General features: G+C 42.7%; 1 protein-coding gene across 1 annotated transcript in view; it reads left to right on the top strand.

Moving 5' to 3' along the window:
- The window catches only part of TECRL (trans-2,3-enoyl-CoA reductase like), a 57,717-nt gene that overhangs the window by 8,263 nt on the left and 27,867 nt on the right, over positions 1-21,587 (top strand). The window contains exon 2 of the mRNA XM_066548044.1: positions 5,274-5,325. Within this exon, the coding sequence (XP_066404141.1) occupies positions 5,274-5,325 (52 nt within the window). The remainder of the gene's footprint in view (positions 1-5,273; positions 5,326-21,587) is intronic.

Below are 21,587 nucleotides of genomic sequence, written 5' to 3'. Positions count from 1 at the left end.
AAAAAATGATTTTCCAACATGGGCCAGAAGCAGATTTTTTTATAAATTTCTATTCAATTTTTAACATTTGAAGTCAACACAAATTTACACATCCAGGGTTTTGCCAGAAAAATTCTATGTCCCTGGTAAATAAGTGTTGTGACAGAGGCTTCCTGACAGGTTCTGCTGTTCAGCTGCTGAGGTGAGCAGTAACCTTACTCAGCTCCCCTTAATAAAAGCTCACAGGGCATGGGGATGTACCAATCTAGTCAGATTTGCTCAGAAATAGGTGTGCATGTTGAATTCTGCACACCTTCTCTCTGCTAATGAATCACATTCTCTGTACTTCCACTCTCATCTTTAGCAGAGAGAGAAAAAGCTCTTTTTGGTGTCTGACACTGTCAGGCAATTTCTTGCAAAGAGAGAGGAATTTTTTTTTCTTTTTTAAATAGGAATACCCAGCTAGCAGCACAAAAACAATTAATCATCTTTAGAGACAAACTTGGCTGGTGTAAATTGATACGACTGCACGCAGCAAGCATGTGGCTCTGTGTATTCTTAGCTAATTTGGCCCATAATCACTGGAAATATTAGTCAGTCAGATTATCTCATATGCCAAGGTTCATGTGACCAGATAATAAATAATCTGGAAGATTGCTCAGTGAGACAGCCTCGGCTGACGTCCGTGTGCTGGAAACCACCTCAGCCCAAGCTGTAATTCGGAATATCTCCTGCTTCTGGAAGGGCTGGGCTGAGGCCAGAGCCAGCTGTTTGGTAGCCACTGCAGCCTGCTGAGAAAAATACAGGATTCTAGATAAAGCCTTTGTGTAGCTGCTGACAGCACTTGTCTATATGTAGGTACCTCTACGTCATTTCCATGGTGAGCTCATTTATTTATATCTCCTTGGGCATGACCAGCACACTGGTTCACCAAGAGAGCTGTGTGGGACACACTGGGAAAGGTTAAAGCAAAAGTGCCCAATTTTTAATTCTGACTCTGAAAACTGATAATAAGAAAGAGCAAATCTGATCTAGATGTCAAATTCACAAAACACACAGATCAGCTAGAACAGGTATTTTTCTAATTAACTTTCTGTGGAATGCTGCTGGTTTTTTATAATACAGCATGGTCCCAAAGCAAGGACAGGGTGCAAAAACAGTAATGATGAAGTATTTGTTGAGTGCTGAATTTGGAAATAACCTGGCTTTCCCATTAGCTGGTTAACTGTCTTGCAGCCAGATCCTCAGCTGCAATAAACTGATGTCAGCCTTTTGAACAAATTTACTCTGGCTGAAGATGGGGCAGTGGTTAATGAGCAACCGGAGTGGCAGAATTTCTGAATTTCTGCAATTATGGAAAATGCCTGTTACAAAGTAGGAGAGACTCAGCAGTGCAGTGGTACTGACATGTCACAAAGAGAAAAAGGTATTCAGGGAGAAATGTTGAATGAAAGATTATTTTTTTGCTGAAATTGTATTACTCAAATTCTTATTGATATTCTGCTGACCTCTGACCCCTACAATAATTCTTTAGTGCAAGAACTGTGTGATGCAATTACATACAGATCACCAGACTTGGCATAATTCCTTGACTTACAAATGTGAAAGAGGTATGAAAGTGGATAACTATCTGATTACCTTGCACTCACAAAAGGCACTGTTAACTTCCCTTAATATCTTCCACTTATTGCTCTTCCTCAGTCCTAGTATAAAATACTAACATGGTATTTTAAATCTTAAAAAGAAATGTGATGCTTTGTGCATTGATGTCTGAAGGAAGAATAGAACTGGTATGGATGACCCAGAAGGTCCTTTAATTCTTGAATTCCTGTAAATGAAAAGTTTACTTTCATTTGCTTCAAATGGAAAAGTTTTCTGGCTGCGAAAGTACAGGAAAATCAGGATTTGACATTTTGAAATAATATTTTTCTGAATGAAAAGTGTAATGACTGCAATACATAGCTGTAAAATATGTATTTATTCATAACATTTTTTTCAAAAGAAAGTAATCTTGAACCTTACACGTGATAGTCACTTACTGGAAAGTTGACTACACTTTAAATCAGATGTTAGACCACAAGTGAAGAAGTTGTAGGGAAAAGCTTGGCTTGACCATCAGATTGTAGAAGATACATATGAAATAAGAGCAGAAATCCATCTTGCTTTAAACAAACTAAGGGTGGTCTCTCACCCTGCTTTGCCTTTGCATATTTGTTAAGTGCTGAAATAGAGGAAAGAAAGGGTTATAACACTTTCAGACATGATTCAAAAGAATGAAAGGAGAGTAAGACTAATAATTACAGTGAAATATTCCAGGGTGTTGTATTCAGTTAGCACAAAGGATAATAAGAGCAGATGCTTTCCCAGTCCTTACAACCCCTTACCTTGTATTGATGTACAATGAAAAGAACAAAAGATAATTAATGGTCTACGAAGAGGACACTCTTAGTAGTAAGCTGGTGTCTCAGCATCCATCTTCTCCTTGATCAATATTGGAAACTATAACTTCACTGGTTGTTTTATGAGGTCTTTAGAAAAGGACACAGAATTATCAAGATCATAAAAAAATGTATTTCATTCTTTTGTGGCTATAACCTCATTAGTCTGCCTGGGAAAGGACACTGCCATTCTTCTGTGTCACAGCCCATTCTGAAGGGGGAAAGTATTTGTGTTACTTTTCAGCTGGCGACCTGTGTAGTTTGTCTTGAGTGGAAGGGTCCTTTTGGAAGGCAGCTGGCTCATATAAAACAAGTGTCCTGCTGCCCTCCTGGCTGGATGGGAGCTCCATGCCTTCCCAGGGTCCCTGCAGCCTGTATGGAGCCGAGCAGAACTGCCAGACCTCAACTTGCCAGCCCAGCACATCTCTGGCCATGGGCTGGCAGGGCTTAAAGCAGCTCTAGCCCAAAGCAGCTTGGAAGTGGCCAGGAACAGCAGTGTCCTGCTAATGAGCTCTGCCTCGCTCAGGGATGTGCAGGGCATGGCCCTTCCAGCTGGGAGTGCTGTGTGGTGCTGCTTTTCATCCCCCAGGGGCACACTCACCCACTCCTGGGCTGCAGCAGGACACTGCAAGCTCTTGGTAGCTTCTAAACACCTGAGGCATGTGGGTGGTTCCACAAGTGGACCTAAAACGTGAACTTGGATTCATTTTTTAAATAGCTGAAATTAGGTGATGCCTCCATTGCTGCCATAGCAGGATTTGGGGGCCAGAAAGGACTGATTGTCTCAGGATGAAAAAAGGGAGAGGGATGTAAAGGTAGAGCTGCTAATAAGGGCTTGGCTAGACATTTTGAACAGATTGAGGACAGCTCTGCCCTGAAGTCAAAACATACTCAGGAGAGCTGGAGATGAAGACCTGGCTCTGTTTTGAGCAAGCACTGCTCTTTAAGCGTGCTAAGCTTTACAGTTTTTCAGCTTTCTTCATCTAAATGGGTTGATCAGCTCTCCAGAGCATGGGTTGGCCCTAGCTACTCTGTCCCAGAACCCGCCATAGTGAGGTGTTGATCTGTAGGGATGCAGGCCCTGCAGCAATGTGGCTTATACTGCATTTAGAAAGCCAGCTCATCCTCTATCAAACTGGAAAAAACCATCCCTGTCCTTCAGCTGGCAGTGCCAGCCCTGAGTACCTGCACATCTACCCCATGCTAGGACACATGACAGATTTTGGCCTGCAGGCTTGTATGCTGAATAGGTGTTGCCAGCTAACAGCTTGCACCCATACCTGGTGGATTCTGGGCTCCAGGCCTCACAGGTGTGAGATTACAGAGTGTGAGAAAGCAATTTCAGACATTTTTAGAGGTCTCGAGAACATAACCCCCCCAAGTCCACAGATGTTGCACACCTGATAGGAAAAATACACAGAGACTATGGGAGATGTGCTGTTCTACTGGGTATTGCATGGCTCAAGTGCAAAAAACACAGATAAAATATTTTCTTTCCAACAAAGAAAGATAAAATGGGTTCTTCTATTGTTTCCTGTTGCTAGGAAGAAAAGGGTCTCCAAGGGCAGTGTCTCTTGCCTGGCCTAGTACAGTTCAGCATGGTTTGGGACAACATGGGTGTTTGGGACAGGGAAAAAGGGTAATCCTTGGTTTCAAGGAGTCTAGGCCTTGATTTGGGTGGAGCTGGCATTGCTTAGCAGCCACATCAGAGAGAAAAGTCAGGGTTTAAGTGGAGTTTCATTTACAGCAGTTTCTGTAAATGCCCAGTGAAACCCTCTCTAAGTGTGGAAAATAAAGTGTTCTCATCTAAACCCAAGATAAAACTTAGAAAAGATCTGTACTTTACTACCTCTTAGCACAGGTCTCATTTTACATCTTTAGATCACTGAAATCTGTATTGAGCACTCTGCCTGTTCATATTAGTGGAAGCAAGTTGGGTTACTCATAAGTACTAAAAGCACACAGACTGTATATTTGTGTGGGGTGTCAAATTACATAAGAGTAAACTTTTCTTTCTGCACTGATTTGTTGCTTTAGAGTCAGCAATTTTATTTTGTTGCATCAGTATTTCTCCAAACAGTCTTTTCAACAAAACAGCCTATATTAAGGTGCTAAATGATCTCTACTAAGAGAATTTCTTTTGTTCTTCTCTATTTGCTTGCATGGTTATTGTCACAATCCACTAATAAGTAGCTCAACATGCTACTTCCTCAAGAGTCCCACTGCTTTTCCTTGTAAACAAAGGCAAATCCAAGTATTTTGCTCTAGTAAATTCTAAATGTGTTTCTCAGGTAATTTGAACAAAGTATATTAAGAAATCAATATACATAATAAAATAGAGCCTAAAAAGCCTCCAGACTGCCCTCTAAAGCTGTGATACCTGATTTGCTTCAGTGCACATGAACAAAAAGCATGCAGAAGCAAACTCATTTCAGGCAGAAAGGACAGAACCTACCACTTTTGCTACTGCCCCCTCCAGAGAACCCTTTCATGTCTCCAGGACATGGACCTCAGCATGCTTGAACCTAACTTTAAAGCTGAACCCTAAAGTTTTCCCACTGGTTTGATCTAGGAGGCAATTGCTGCATCAAGCAGGGCCAGCAGCTTTTCCTCTTGACTCTTGTGATTTTACCCCTCCATCAACCAAGCAGAGGTGGTCCAGATGATGAACAATTCAAATTTTGACAATCCTTAATAACATACCAACCTGTGAAAACAAATTTGCTGATATTTTCATTTTAGCCTGAAGGACTTGCAGACAAATTTAAGCATCTCTTCATTGGAGGGGTGGAGAAGGGACCCCAAATTGAAGAAGAAAGAAGAATTAATCTGCATGTATTTTGCTTTCTTTTCCAGGTACCTCCAGCATCTACCGTTCTTGATGTGAAACACAAATTTCACAAAGCATGTAAGTACTATGGTTACCAGGCTGGAGACATGGTTAGAAGCCTTTTGCTTAGAGAAATGGTCAAATTTATTTTTCAGGAATCTCACACAAAAGCTGAGACTGGCCTGACAGCTCCAGAGCTCAATAAGAACTGAGTTTGAACTAAGGTTCTATTGTAGCTGTTGCAGATGGGAGAGACTGGAAGGAGAGAACTGCATAATTTATCACTGCCAGCACATGAGGGGCAATAGTTTTTATCTTGTTTTTAACATTACATGGTGTCATTTCAAGGCCAGTACTGCATTTCTTCTCCCAGTGTTATATTGGATAAACTTCATTAACAATAGACTGCTTCAAGCTGGCCATAAACTGACCATGTGGACCAGAAAGCTGCTGTAGTGGGGAACGTGAACTCAGAGTGATTAAATAACATCTGGATTTAGGTTAGATATACAGAAGAAATTCTTTCTGGTGAGGGTGGCAAAGCTCTGGCACAGGCTGCCCAGAGAAGCTGTGGATATCCTGTCCCTGGAAGGGTTCAAGGCCAGGTTGAATGGGGCACTGAGCAACCTGGTCCAGTGGGTGGCATCTTAGATACTGACCTTTCATTATTTTTACAAAAAAAGGGGTGTGTTCAACTAAAGGCTAGATGCCTTTTACAGGGAAAAAACAAAAAGGATTGTCAGCCACTAATATGCTTGAGTTCAGAGTAGGGTAAGTAAAAAAAGCACTATGCTTCTCCTGTGTCCTTATAATTTTATAAAACACTAAAGCTTAAGGCATCTGTGGTTGCACACGGGTTCAGCTGATGAAGCGAAAGGCTGTTAACCTGACTGCTCCAAAGTTACTTATTTTCCCTCCCTGTAAGGGCTTGTAAAATACAAAATGGCAAAAGTTCAAAAGCCACACTGCTGAATATGAAAAGATCGAGTGCAGAAGTTTTAATATTTCAATAAGAGTATGTCCTCCCATTAGTTTGTCAAATGCAGTGCACTTCTGCCTAGAATCTCTTAAATCAATTGAAACTGGGTTTATATTGATGCAGTTTAAATCAGTTGGAGAACACTGGCACAGAGGTTTATGCCAATATAACTGTAATGAGGTTTTTAATGGATTTGTGCTAAAATGATGTGAGATTGTGCATAAGCCATTTTAATGGCACCTGTTTTGATATTAAGAGGCATCTTACTGCTCAAGTGCCCCCAGTGATGTGAGTGGAGCTGAGTATAAAGTAAGACAGTAAGCATACAAGAAAGCACAGTATACATCATGAACCAAACCTCTGTCTGTGCAGTGTGTTACAGCACATGGAAGGGCTGGCAAGTGCCTTCAATGCTTTTTAAATTCTCATTTTTTACATCAATTCATCCCATTCCCGGGAGTACCGTATCAGTGTCCTGTGTCCCTTCTTAGTTCAGCTCATTGCTTTGATCTCTCTTTTCCAGTTCAGCCTGGATGTTGTTGTCTCACGAGGTTCCCCCCGCTCCTCCTTTCCCAGTTGCAAAGATCAAACCTTCACTTTTTTCTCTTTGTGTAGTTAGTGGGATGACAGCTGATAGAATGCAGTTCTCTTAGGCAAGGGCTGAGAAGGGGCTGAAGCTGATCTGTGGATGCCTTTGGTTAGTGTGCTATTTTGTACTGGCTCATGCATTCATTTCTGTCATTCTGTGTGTGCCAGACTCACATGTTCCCCTATAATCTCTCATTAAAACACTCTCCTACGCACACCCCCTTACAGTCTCCCTGGTTTCATACATTCTCCTTTGATCACCCATGCAATTAAGCTTTCTCCTCAGCTGGTATCTTGTCAGCCCTTCAGTGAGAGGAACCCCTGTGCAGCAATTTCACAAGAATCATCTCTGTCACTGATCGGGTTTTGCTGCCTGATTCAAGAAAGGAGGAAAGAGACTGAATTATGAATTGCAGCACAAGCTGTTAGTCATTAAAATAAAAGAAATGGGATGCAAGTGACACTTGCCATCTTACTGATAAGCAGTTTCTAAGTTAGTCAAATATTAGTTTGGATGTGTGTTTACACAAAAGGCAGAATATGGATTAGAAGTTAAGGAACAAATACTGAAATACTCCTCAGCCCTCATTTCAGCAAAACTGTCTCTACTGAAAGAACCCCCAGAAGGCCTAACCTTGTGCTTTTTGTGGCATTGAGTTCAGGGGGACAATCCCAGCTCTATTGCTGGAGATTCAGGGGTCTCAGTGGAGAATAACCATTTAAGACAAAGTGCTATTTTCATGGGAATTCAAAGGCTTTGTCCAGATTGAAGCTGTTTTTAATTATCCCCTGGCTGCTGTAGCCACTGCCCATGGGAGGGATGGGCAGCAACAAGTGGGGTCAGCCCAGCACAGTGGATTCCCTGCTGCAGCCCCCTCCAGCCATCAGCTCCACAGGGGCTTTCTGGAACAGATGTTAGAGCCAGGCTGTCATGCTTAATAGCAAATATCACACCTGCCCACCATGGATCTGTCTAATCCTTTTTAAACCTACTTACAGTTTTGACCTCAGCAAAATCCTCTGGGAAGGAGTTCCACAGTATAAGCCTGTTGTGGAGAAATGGCTACACTTTTACAGCTTGATATTTTCTGTCTGAGGATGAGTGGCAGCTGAGTGTCAGGGTATCACTGGCCATGGTGCTGAGCTGTCTGAGGCACGGTGCCATGCATTAGGAGACTTTACTAGAATTTTCCTCATTCCTTTGGCTAGCTGGCAGAGATGGAACCAAGCCAAAAACTGAGTGTATAAGAAAAAAGTCTCTTGACCCATTTTCTCAGTTGCTTATAATGAGTTAGCTACCTGGCATTTTCTTTATCTATACAGATTATGTTTTTGATGGAGAAAGAAATATCTTGTAGGCTAAACTTCCTGAGCTCTTGTCCTTGGCAATAACTTTTCACCTTTAATTTATTTTTATCTTTGCAAAATGTATTGGACTGCTGGGGGAGGAAATCTTACAGATAGAAAATGGAAGACTGTAATAATAATGCTAATTCAAGTATCACATAACTAAAATAAAATACTCCTAGAACACATAATATATAATATAGTGGTGTCAGTGATCATTAAGTATTTTCAAGGTTACTGCATGAAAGTTGCTGAAAAAGCTCTTGAAAGAAGAGGAAGGACTGAAAGGAAATGAGAAAATAAGATCTCAGCAGCGCTGTAACAAACTGACAGAGGCAACCTCCTGCTCAAGGAGGACAGCACAGCTGCAGCTACATTTGGAAGCCAGAAGGGTGAGCATGGGAAGGCCAGAAATTGCCCTTTAGGCAGAAGGAGCAGGCAGGGAAAGGAGGAAGCCTGGTGATGGGTGGAAGGAAAAAGGGAAGTCCAAGAGATAACATCATGTCAAGGGCATCCTGGTCCCCAGAGGGAAATAAAGTGCTCAAGGAATAAGCTAACAGAAGTTATATAGGGCATTTAAAATAAGCAATATCAATGAAAGCAAATCATAAAGACAGGATTTGTCAGTAGATGGCACTCAAGAATAAACAGCATAATTTCTGAACAATATGAAACTTTAGAACCCTGCTATACCATCTTATAACTGCTCCTTACAGGTATTTCTATAATGATCCTGGGAGCCATGTTCTCTGGAATGCTGCTGAAATATTCTCTGTTGTTTTTCTCTAGAGAGAGGACAAGGAAAAAGTGTAAATCCTTCTTCATGATGGCACCAATCTCCCTTTCAGCCTCCTTCTTACAGCAGGGCAGTGTGTTAGGAGTCATCTGCCAGGTTTTGCCTTCTGCTCTCATCCTGCATGTGTCCCAGAAGCCACAGTAGAACTGGCAGCCCTGCAGATCCCATCACCCGTCAGTAGTGTTCAGCTCAGGCAGTGCTCAGCAGCTGCAGGGAGAGCAGCATTTTAAAATCAACAGGTCCTCGTTCACCCAGAACCCTGAAACAGATCTTCAAAACACAGAGCAGGGGAAGTCGAGCTGACAGGGTGAAGAGCAAGGAGGAGAATCTCTCATTACTTAAAAATCACAAGGCAGGCTTTGTGAGCACAGGTCAAGGCACAAGAAGTAGTAAAAATAGCTCTTTAGTGGAGGAAGTCCTCTTTCTTTCCTCCTTTCTAAAAGGGCTGCTAAGGGTTTTCATGCCCTGAATGTGCAACTTTTCTGGTTTTCATGAGACCTGAGCAGTCAGGTGCATCTAGTAGCAGGATTTCAATAGCAAGGGCACCAGAAACAACTGGATTTTGCCAGGCCTGTGCTGACACACAAGAGAGAGATGCAGAGCTGTTGCTGGAAAGGATGGCTGTACTGCATCCTGTAATTCCCTTCTGGAGGCTGGCTGTGATGTTAAACTGCAAGGCTCAGAGAGGTGAGGGAGGATGCTGTGGGGATTAGTCATTAAGAACAGTACCAGGGAGAGCAGTGACTGCTAAGCCAGTCCTTGCCTAGCGGCTCTGTATAATCAGGACTGTCTGATAACACAGTCTTGCTGAGAACCTGCACTTCCTCTGATTCCTCCACACTGCCTATTACAGCTGGATTCTCAGGTTGCAGAAAGTTAATGAAATCTGTCAATTTTGATGCCTGGAGAGACTCATGTGCCTGATGAATACATCTGCTGGGGACTCAGAGAAGCTGAATTATGCTATTTATGGCTCAGCAAAGTTGACTTCATAGTCTTGGCCTGTCAATCAGCCATGTGTTTCACAAACCAAAGAGACCCAAATAAGTTATATCTAGGGCACAGAGCCTTCCAGAGGGATCTTTCTTCTGTCCTATATTAGGAGATCAGGCTTTGAGAAAGCCAAAACGTTTGAAAGAGGGCAATGATCTGATCCCACCATGAATCACCTTATGCTGGATGCACTCCCTGGACAGAAAGGCAGCTACAAAGTCTATAGCTTTTATCAGATCTCAAACTCCTTCCTCCCTGATTGTGTCCTAAGTAGCTCACACTAGCCCAGAATCCATATATGAAGGAGTTTTCCAAAGGACAGACAATATCCTGCTGTGCAGTGTCTGATTGCAGAGCTCAGAGGCCCCAGCATTACGTCCCCAGTATGGATTCTCAGAGCACATTGGGTTGGCAGTCACATCCAGCTATTGTTTTCCATAAATTCTCCCCTCTCTGCATTCATAACAGCTCAATTGGAAACCACACAACTAAGGCAAATGGCAGGGGATGGGCAGTTATTACAAATGGGCCCTAAGAAGGACAGTGATTTCATCAGTGTAAATTGCTCATTCATCTGTGTTGACTTTGTAAATGGAAATTACTAGATTAGGAGGAAACATGCTATTTATTTCATCCTACATTTATAATTTATTTTTCTTTTGTCTTAGTCACACAGCAGAGATCAATAGGATGCCAGCTCCTGATGAATTTCAGTATCCCTCAAATGACACAATTCTAAGATCTTTTTACTTCTCTATGCCTGTCAATACAACCCAGTTTATTAGAAGCTCCTTGAATTTCTTGTTACTGCCACAGTGAGGCTTGTATCTTCTGAAATTCTTTACTTTTTGCTTCCCAGCTCTAAGCACGAAGTGAGCAACAGCTCCTGCCACAAAACTCAAACTTGTTGCTACCCTCTTCCTTCCCAGCTCACAATCAGAGATCTCACCCATGAGTAAATTGCTTCCTGCCTGTGCAGCACTATCAGAGTTCTTGCCTCAGGATGAGGCTTTAGTCACAAAACCAGCCTGTCCAGTAGCTTCATTTCTATCCTGTGCAGGGAGAAGCACCAGGAGGATGACCCCCTCTCAGCTTATTTGTGACATATCTGTGCAAATCTCTCTATATAAAATACAGGAGTCTGTCTGCTGATACAGATTCATGTGACCTGAATTGATGGCTTGGCTGTCAAAATAATTGAATTGAATGGGAATTTTTTTCACTCCTTTGCAACAGCCAGTCAGGAAATGAGAATGGCATCATTGACCTAACACTGTTAAAAGAAAGGAGAAGCCAAACTGAGTTAACCTCATGATTTTAATCTTCTGAGTGAATGAAAGTTTACCTTATACTCAGGCACCACACACCCCACACCCCATTCTGTGCTGGAATTTCAGAGAAAATTATTCTAGAATTGTTCCAAAAGGGAACAGACAATGCATGGAGCCCATGGCATACACCCTCCAGAAGATTCTGTGCATTTCACAGACACTATTGTGCATCCTGAGCCGTGGTCATAAGCCTCCCATTCAAGCCCAATTCATGTCTCTTGGCACTGCTAAGGCCCAGATTTTGTATTTGGACGTTTCTAGCTGGGCTGCTGAGATAAGAACAGTGAGAGTGAGCACCAGACCAGGCATCTGCAGCTCATTTCTCTGCTGAGCACTTGAATCTCATTATAAGTTGTGGAGGAAGAGATAGTGCAGCAGTCTGAAAAGCATCTGACCAGGTACCCATGATGTTTTGCTTTCTGAAATACATACACAGTTGCAAAAACATTTTATTATTGAATTCGGAAACTATGGTGGATGTTTGGCTCACCAAGCTGATTTAGAAGCAGGGCACATGGAATTTTTAACAAGACTTTCAGAGACAGATGTTTAAAGCATTCTGGTCTTCAAAAGCGAATCATAAAAGCCAGAAGGCCCCCTGGGACTTTTGAAGTTTCCTGATTAACACTGTAATAAATGTGATGTTTAAGACTTAGGTCTTTAAGACTTGACCAATAGGAGTCATGCTATTGACAGGGGTGAGTTGTGTGCTAGACACTTTCTTCCTTTTAAGCTTCATCTTCTCATCTATAAAATAAGAATAATTAACCTGCCTTTCATCCACCTTGGGATCTTTTGTCTATTTTGGCTGTGATCCCATAAGAAACACTTGGGACAAAGAAAGACTTAAATATATGTTTAATGACCTATTGAACCAGAGGGAGTAAGGTGTCTAAAACACAAAAGCCAGGATTCATTAAAGCTTTATAGAAAACAGATGACCTTCAGAAAACCAGAAATAATCAGCAATGGAAAAAGTGAAGATCAAATCAAGAAGTTTAATGAAAATTCACATTATTTCTCTTTTTTTTTTTGACAGCTGCTGCATCTGATGTTATTGCATTTCATTAGCAGGATTACAGATATCATTTCAGATGAATAACATAATAAAAGAAAAGGCAGAAAATCTATTGAGATGTAGCTTGAAGCAGAACTGTCCCCCTCTGCTCTCTGGGATATTGTTCCCAGCTGAGATTTACAGGGCTCCAACAATGCATCACAAATGACATCCTATGTAAACAATTGGAGAACAAATGTGAGATGCTATTTAAATGCCTCATTAAGGGAAGGAAATTTCATAGCTAGATTCTTTGCTTTTCTTGATTTTACAGTAAATTTAATTGACAGATCTAGATGAAAAACATCCAAATTTGTTTACCAGAATTGCCTGTTATTATTTACAATGTATCTTATATTAGTGCCTATGGTGCAACTGAAAAATTACAGTAGGAGGCCCTATAGAAGTAATCCAGGCCCCAGGAACATCCAGTCTTGAGGAATTAAAGCCTACCCAACTGTTAACAGAAGATGCCAAAGTAGTTTTGGGTTTAAAACTGCTCCTACATCAATTTAAACTCAGATATTAATGTTTTTTGTCTGAAGAACAGACTCATTTCCAGTGTTAACCTGGTGTTCACTAGCAGACTCGTGGACTTCATGTTCATTCAAGGAATTCAGGATGCTAAAAGTCCCAGTGGTCCTTCATCAGTGTAAAAAGAATCTCATGTCCATTAATAAGACAGATATCTGTTGATTAAGGCAGGGTCAGGGTCACCTGAGGCTGTAGATGTGCTCTGCATCTACATCAGGTTTTTCACAGGAGTCCCTGCACTTTTGAACACCTAAGCTGGCACGTGGCTTTAGTGAAAGGTCCAACAGCTTCCCTCACAAAGAGCTGCTTGAAATGTCCAAGGAATTCTTGTGAAAGACAGCCAACAGGCACTGGGTAACAGGAGAGGAAGTGAATCTCCTTGCCAGAATGAGAGGAACCTACCTCCCTGAAAAACCTGTGAGAACAAGAGAAATAAATGACAAATCCTATGGTGTCATCTCTGCTAGACAGGCTAGAGAAGAGGCAGCAGCTTCAGCTTCTAAGTTCAGACTTTCCCCCAGGTCTTCTCTTCCTCATGGATTCCCTGGATGAGCTTTTGCAGCCCTTCCCTTCTGTGGGGCCAAGAGCTGTGCTGTATCAAGCAGCTGCAATTCCAGGGGTAGGGTCAGGTGAGCCCAAGAGCAAGGGGGGCTGTTCAGGACTTCATGTGAAAGATCTCACCCTGTGATAGTGGTTTGTTTTGTGTTTGTTTAGACACAAGCACTCATATTTGTAGCCCATTTCTGTCTTTATTTTCTTATTTGTGCATGGTGGGAAAGAAACCCTAAGAACCAAAATAAGAAAGCTTTCAAACAAAATTTGGTATTTGCAACTGTTTCAAGTTAATGAAAGTAATGCATCAAAGACAAGAAGGTGAACAAATGATTCACAAGAAAAATAATGTAGCAGAGTTTTGCCTGTTTCTAAATTGTCCCCAATCACAATGATATTGAATATATTTGCTGTTGAAAATTACTCACTGCTGAAACAAATGATGTGTGAGTTATACTGGAACAATGTGTGTTGCTCTGGTTTAAATACGTACTAGTGCAAGGCAATATTTTTTTTATGTTCTGCCATTAGACTGCAAGTTCAGAGTGCACAAACAGCCTGGATGAGCTGTGTCTGTCACATTTACAGAGGGGAGGCAGCAGAGGTGCTCAAAGGCCACAAAGTGTTTGCCATATAGATTGGGATGAAACATCATCCCTCAGACATGAGAAGGAAAACTCACCAAGCAGTGTAACCACAATCAAATCCCTTATGGGCTGTGTCTGTAAAGCTTGGAAAAGTACTTTGCTGATCAACTTTTAGGTTGGGAAAGGCCTCTGAGATCATTGCACCCAACCTTTGATTGATCAGCTTGTCAGCTAGACCACAGCACTGAATGCCATGTTCTGTTGTTTCTTGAATGCCTTCAGGGATGGTGACTCCCCCACCTTCCTGGGCAGTCCATTCCAATGTTTAGAACACTTTCCATGAAGGAATTCCTCCTGATGTCCAGCCTGAACCCCCCCTGGCTCATCTTGAGGATATGTCCTCTCATCCTGGCACTGGCTGCCTTGGAGAAAAGCCTGACCCCCACCTTCCTACCACCTCTTTCAGGGAGTTGTAGAGAGTGATAAGGTCCCCTCAAGCTTCATAGCAGTGCTTCTGAGGCACAAAAGCCTTTCCACAGCCTAAATAAAGGGGTGGGATGGGGGAATGAGACCAGCCCTAATGAGCTTCTTCCAGGAAGGACAGTGGAACATGACAGCCTCTGGCTCCCATGCTAGTGTCTGATCTGCTGCCAGAGCAGGGCAGATCTCTGCTGCCTTTTTCTCACTGCTCCTGGAGAAATTACAGTTTAGCCCTGTTCTTAGTGGGGATTAATTTTCAGTGTGGTGAATTTACCAATGAATTTATGAGAAGTTAATTTGTTCTCAGGACAAAATCATGTCAATTCAAATGTGCTCAGTTAATTGTTGATGGCATTGGTGTGGCCATTAGATACAAAACCCACATTGCTTTGGGGGTCAGTAAGGGAAAGCATCCTGATTAGCTTAGTGGCTGGAGAGAGCAATATCCCCTGGACAGTCAATATTGAAAGAAAATGGTACTTAATTAGCATAATTTATTAGCTAATTGACTGTGGAATGCTTTTAAAGAAACAGCTAGAGCCTGGGGTAGGATTCTTCCCAGTACATCAGCAGGGAAAGCACAAATGAGCTTTGGAGTCATCTTTCCTGTATCAGCTGTGATTGCTGGACCACTGTGTACTTCCTGATGCTGGAACATAAAACCAGCAGGAGCACAGTCCTGCTGTAACCTCTGTTGGCACCGAAATGCATTCAGGCAGCGTGCAAACAGCAATGGTTGAAACACTGACCTCACCGGTTCCCTGCTCTTTGTCCCTCTTGCAGCTTTGGAGAGCTGCTACCTAAATGCACTCAGCAGCAGTGCTGATTGCAGCAGCAGAGCTTTGTGCAGGGAGGGAGCAGTGCCCTGTGTTATCAGTGTCCTGAAGCACAGCATATCTACGACACTGCAAGGCACAGCACTGTTTGTTCCCCCAGAACCTGGCACGGGATGAGCAGGAACAAAGGTTTCAAAAGGAACATTTTAAAACAGGCCTTAATAGCATACTGCCTGTGTTTGCTGAGACCACAAAGGTGGACAGATACCTGTGCTTAAATGCTCTGCTTTGCTGCCAGTGAAAAGCTTGTCTGGGCTGGCAGTTCCACACCAGCAGAGATAGTTGAGCATTTATGAGTTGAGATAGACAGCAAGTGATCCCATTAACCACCAAATATTAAGCTGTGTTTTTAGAAATCTCATGCCAAATTATGGGCAAGAATATAGAGAAGGAAGGATCTTTTTCAGCCCTGAAACACATACTTAGTTTGGCAAATGTGTGTTTCTTAATGTGCAATTTCTCAGTTTGTGTTGCCCTTCATGTGAAGGCTTCATTGATAGAGCTTATATTTAGGAAGGGAATCCTGCTCAAATTCACAGTCCCTGATACCTGAACAATTATCTTTGTTACCCTTTCCAGACTTGTGGAGATGGGAGACTCAAAGGCAAACACAACTACCAGAGTACAGATCCTCACTTGGCATAAATTACTCATCTCTCTTTTAATCTGGGCTGGCATTTCAGAGCCAGAGCACAACTGTCTGTGAATACAAACCCAGCTCTGTCACAGTGCACAGGTGACAGACACAGCCCTCCCTGGGGAGCCCTGGCCCAAAGAGTGCCCAAGCCCATTGGGCAGAGCCCAGCAGCTCTGTGCACCCCCTGCCACCCTGCAGTGTGTGTCAGTGTGCCACAGTGAGGGCAGGGCCAGCCCTGCAGGGGCTCTGTGCACCCCCTGCCACCCTGCAGTGTGTGTCAGTGTGCCACAGTGAGGGCAGGGCCAGCCCTGCAGGGGCTCTGTGCACCCCCTGCCACCCTGCAGTGTGTGTCAGTGTGCCACAGTGAGGGCAGGGCCAGCCCTGCAGTGCCGCTGCCCATGGGGGTCACGCTGCTGTCCCTGCACAGCACCCCCTGCTCAGCTCCTCCTCGCCTCCCTGAAGGGCAGCCCCCCACAGGAAAGTTCCTTCCAGCTCCAGACTTGTCAGAGCACCTATTTTCTTGTTTCTTTGTATGCTGGTCTGTGGCTGTTATTAATGAAGTAGAAGGTGAGCCTCATTCCCTTCCCCTTCCTTTGCCCACGCACATTAATTTAAATGCAAATTCACTCAGAAAGATCAAAATTAATTATGCTTTCTGCAGCAGGCTACACGGAAAATAGAAATGCACAGGGCTGGCTTTTCCCTTTTCTCCTTGATTTTTTGGAAGTGCAAAGGAAAAACAATGCAGAAAAATATTAACATATGCATCTAAATGTTGCATGCTTGGTTGTGTTTTTTTTTCCCTGATGTTTTTTGCTCATCTGAAATTCCACAGTTGCTTTCATTTACAAACTGTTTCAGAAGGAATATTGAAAGGTTAATCTCAGTGAGATAAATTGACATCCAAATGACAAATAATATTTTGTTTACCACTAATAAGAATCAATCTCCATTAAGAAAAACTGTGCTGACTCTTAAGAAATTTGTCCATTATTGCCTGATCAGAATATAGCTGAAGTATGAGACTTTAATTTTTTTTCAGTGGAGGAAAAAAAAAAAAAGGCATGGGGGAGTTTTATGTTCCTCAACAAGTTCAGGCATTTATATAGGTTTTTTAAATGAAAATGCATTTAAGTAAATTTGGGACTCAAGGTGCAGTGCAGAGTCCCACAGGCTGGAGCTTCACATTTGGGCACAGTCACAGCACCTGAACTGCTCCCAGGAGCCAACATATGGACAGGGCTATCCTTTTGGGAAAGAAAGGCAAAATTCTGACAGTTTTTTTTAAGGAGAATAGGTGCAGGAATTATGTGCATTGTGCTATAGAGACATCAGGTATGCTCTGAGAAACCTTCTGGACCAGTCTCTGTGAGGCTTCAGTGGAGCTGCCAGGGTGACTGTTACATGGCTTTATGCAGGAAAAATAGGTGGTCACAGATTTAAACACTTAAGGCCAATGGGAATAATGAAATGAACAGGTAAAGCAGAAGCATTTAGCCAGATATGCAGTCAGGCTGTGCTTTACTTGCTCAGTAGTCTGTGGGAAGTGCATGCTGTCCTTCCTCTGGGCCAGAGCCTGTCCTTAGCCCTTGGCCAGTGTGTCTGGAGACATCAGCTCAGGCAGATCACTGCCTGCTCTCCCTCAGCACTGTGGTTGTAGCTCGATGAATTCAGGTACTGCAAAAACCAGAGGAAAGAAATGGATGCTTATGATCAAATAGCTAATATTTCAAATTCCACATGCCATTAAGAAAGTGCTTTTTTGTGTCCCCATAGCAACTAGAGTTCAAGGTGCCTTTGTAAAACACATGGCCAAAGATCTTCCCTGGAAAGCTTACAAGTGAAACAAATCAGAGAGAATATTCAGAGAAAAAAGCTGACAAAGAAAAGGGATTTATCCCCAGCTATGGAGCCATTAAAAACAACATCCATTTCAGTACTCTGCTGAGATTTTACTGAACACTGGATCTACTTTTTCCACTAACTTCCCATAAAAACATGGATCTAGCTCAAGATCTGTTCCTAATCTTTAAATATGCTGATACACCCTCTCAAAGGTCCTTCTACCAGGAAAACACAGCCTAGCTGAATGATCCTGGATCCAGAAAGTGCCCTCCTGAGCTCAGCCTGTGCCCTGAAGACTTAGCAAGAGGTGGAAGCAGCACACAATTGGTAGCCTGACCCTTGTGAGCCCTGTTGGGCTCAGGAGCTCAGTCTGGTGTCAGCTGAGGGGTACCTGGAGGGGCCTGGCTAGAGCTGGGCTCTGCACTAGCCCTGGAAAATAGACCCAGGTGACTGTGCTGGCACTTAGTGTGTCAAAGCATCTCCTGGCCTGCAGCCAAGGAGGGCCTTCTGAGAGGGGCCATGTGAAGAGATGGGACCCAGGGTGCTGCTGAGAGCTGCAATCCTTCAAGTGGGCTGGTCGTGCAGATTGCAGCTCTCAGCAGCTGCCATTTATTACAGGGGAGGCAAGCACAGTAAATAATCACTTCTGATACTTTTTCTCTTGATCTTGTGGCCCAGCTTAGTTTTACTGTGGTTTCCTTGGTGTGCTTTGCTTTCTGCCATCATGCTCAGGAATCACTCGAGTGCAATGTTAGCACAATAAATCACACCGCCTTTTTTTCCAAATAAAAGCAGAAAGCAATAGCTTCCAGTCATTTCAGCATCCTGCTTTCCCTGCTGTCAGCTCAGTGAAGCAGAAGTAGGCAAACTTCAGCCCTGCAAAGGCAGTGGTTGCTGGCATGGTGACGTCTCTATCCTTGTTTTCTCAGAAGTGTTCCTGGAACACTCAGGCAGGGCAGCTGCAACCAAGGGAGACAACAGCATGGCCACTGTCTGATCACAGACAAGGGACAGCTGTATTTGATCAGTGGTTATTGTCAAGGAAAGACCTCAGCAAGTTTGAAGATAATCTGCCTGTCTCTATAAATCATGCACAAAGCCAGCACACCCACACATACTAAAATGTGAATCTTTCCTAGCAAACTCTTCTTATTGCTACATGGGAACCAAAACTGCCATCTGGTCAAGGTGGTGGAATGCACTGCAGCCATGCTCAGTTCACAGGAGCAGGTGCTGTTACACTTCTCAGCTCATCTGCAACATTTTTGTCATCAGATAAGGGAGGTTGGTGCCGCAGTGGTTCCTTGGAATTTCCACTGTTTCTGCAAATTTAAGCAACATGCTGCTGATGATTGATTATAGTAATTTTGTTGTTCATATCACCCTATTCATATCACAGCAGGTATTGTTTGTAATTATTAAGGCTATTTGTTATTAGAGATGCATGGGTGGTGAAATACAATGAGAAGCAAACAATTTAACTGGTAATAAAATTAGCTGATGATGGAAAGTCAATCTGCTAATTATCTCCAAATTGTGTCTGTCAGTTGTGTTTTGCATTTCTTAGACTCCTCTCTCCCCAGCAGAATAGAATAGTTTTTGCAGGTCTGCATTCTAAGGAACACACTGAATTCCCCAGCAAGGGAGTTTTTCATCATGTTACCTTTGTTCTCATACAGGCTCACAAAACTTAATAAATACTTTGTGACAAATGGACATTTGATTGTGCAATTTACTGCAGAGCAGACAGTGCAGTAATTTTTTTGTAGAAGATTCTTTAAGAAACTTAGTAAAAATTAGTTCAATTCCTTCAATTTCACAACTATTGAAAAGTACCAAGTACTTTGATTTCTTACCTGTTAAATTTTCAAAACATTTTGTGCCATTTAAGTGGTGGAGCACACATTAAGGTCAGCTTGAGTCGTGTCCAGAGTACCTTTGGACAGTGTTAAAGCTGCATAGGGGCTTTTCTCACTGTTCTTGCTTCCTAGGGTTGTCTGATTAGCAGATTCATTTACTGGGATCCTAGTATACAGGCAGTGAAAAAAAACCTACCATGTGGGCAACAGGAACAGTGGAATTTGGTTTTCTGTGCATTTTTGTGCAGTGGTATTTGCAGCTGGGCATGGCACTGAGGCTGTCATTTTAGCTGGTATTTGTATGGTTGTTTGACAGCACTACATCTCCTTTTTATAGCCAGTATTAATAGGTAATTCCATAGCTGGCTATGGGAAAATTAAAGGTGGCTGTCTGTTTTTTATGTGTCCTGTCAGTTTGCTTGTATTCTAATTTCTCTTTTAAATATGGACAGGTACAACAAATAACCAACACAAAATTAAATATTTTTCCTCAGATCCATTTTTTAGAAGAGGTTATTAAAGGTAAACATTGAGTTGCTTTCCAAGCAAATACCATCCTGTTTGGAAAAATTATGAAGCCTTAAACATCACAGAATTAAAATATTTTAAGTTTTTTTTTTTTAATAAATGTATGGATTTTTTTAATGCAAAGTTGGAACAAATTCCTGATAGAGAAGATGGAATATGGTCAAAGACTTAAAACCTGTCATAATTGCTTACACTTCCAGACTAATGGAAGCCTGTACACATAGATATAACTTTGCCTGAATTATAACAGAATTGTAGCACACAGAATGTGTGTTATGTTTATGTCTTTAATAACTCACAGAGCTGTAGAACTGTTTGGGTTAAAATGGACAATCAGAGATCATCTAGTCCAGCCCCCCTGACATGGCCAGGAACATCCTCAGCTAAATCAAGTTGCACAGTGAAGAAGAATGAAATTGATGTCACTAAAATGCAAGGAATTTGTGAATGACTTTTCAGCTGAGGAATGGGCAAAGGTTTCAGGTGCCAATGTGCCTGCAGTTGGGGGGTGACCATATGGGGGTCTGAGGCAAACAGCCTTCCAGAGAAGAATAAGCCAGCAGAGTAGAAGTAATCAAAGAGAGATGGAAAACTAGGAAGACATTTCAACAGCTGTCCAATGATGCTGCAAAGAGAGGAACCAAACCTGTTTTACCTAAATGCTAGAAATGCAATACATGTGGAGGAACCACAATATTGACTAAACATTAGAGGGCGTAATATTGGCTAAACAGACCTGTGGTTTGAACCACCATGGCCACTCTTATTCTCTGGACAGTCTGCAGCTGCTTTTCCAAGTCAAAGCCAGTCTGGGATATAAGTGAGCTGAAATGTTATTTTTACAACTTTGTTCCAAGTGTGAAATACAACATCCAAACCCATAAACCCTGCAAAAGGGAGCTGAACAGCTCTGCTAACCACAAGGATTATACAGAGACTGTGACCTGCTGTGGCTGAGCTCTGATGCACCGTCACAATGTCAGAAAGTAAATATTAATGTATGCCTGATCTCAGATGCAACAGGAGTCACAAGAGAAACTTCTGTCACCCGTGGTCTTGGATTGCCATTAATCTCTGCAGGAGACAGCAATGGAAAACATTAATAAGAAAAAAAAGCGAATTATACACTGCTAAAACCCCCCCAAAACAACCCTGCAAAAGCGAAACCCTTCAGCTTTAGACTGGAAGCAAGGGGAGCCCTGCCAGGTGTGGGAGTGCAGAGAAGCCTTCAAATGCTGCCCACAGCTGCGGCTGTGCCTGTGCCCTTAGCAATGTGTGTGTGTGCTCACCTGTCTGGGAGCAGGACTCTCCGCAGGCACTCCTGAACTCCTGCTGGTGCCAGGTGAAGCTGCTCTGCCAGACAGCCCTGGCTCTGGGTAGCCAAGACAGCC

Source organism: Molothrus aeneus, chromosome 4 (genome assembly GCF_037042795.1).
Source record: "Molothrus aeneus isolate 106 chromosome 4, BPBGC_Maene_1.0, whole genome shotgun sequence".
In the NCBI taxonomy this organism is placed as follows: Eukaryota; Metazoa; Chordata; class Aves; order Passeriformes; family Icteridae; genus Molothrus; species Molothrus aeneus.
This window is presented reverse-complemented; position numbering and strand designations above follow the sequence as displayed.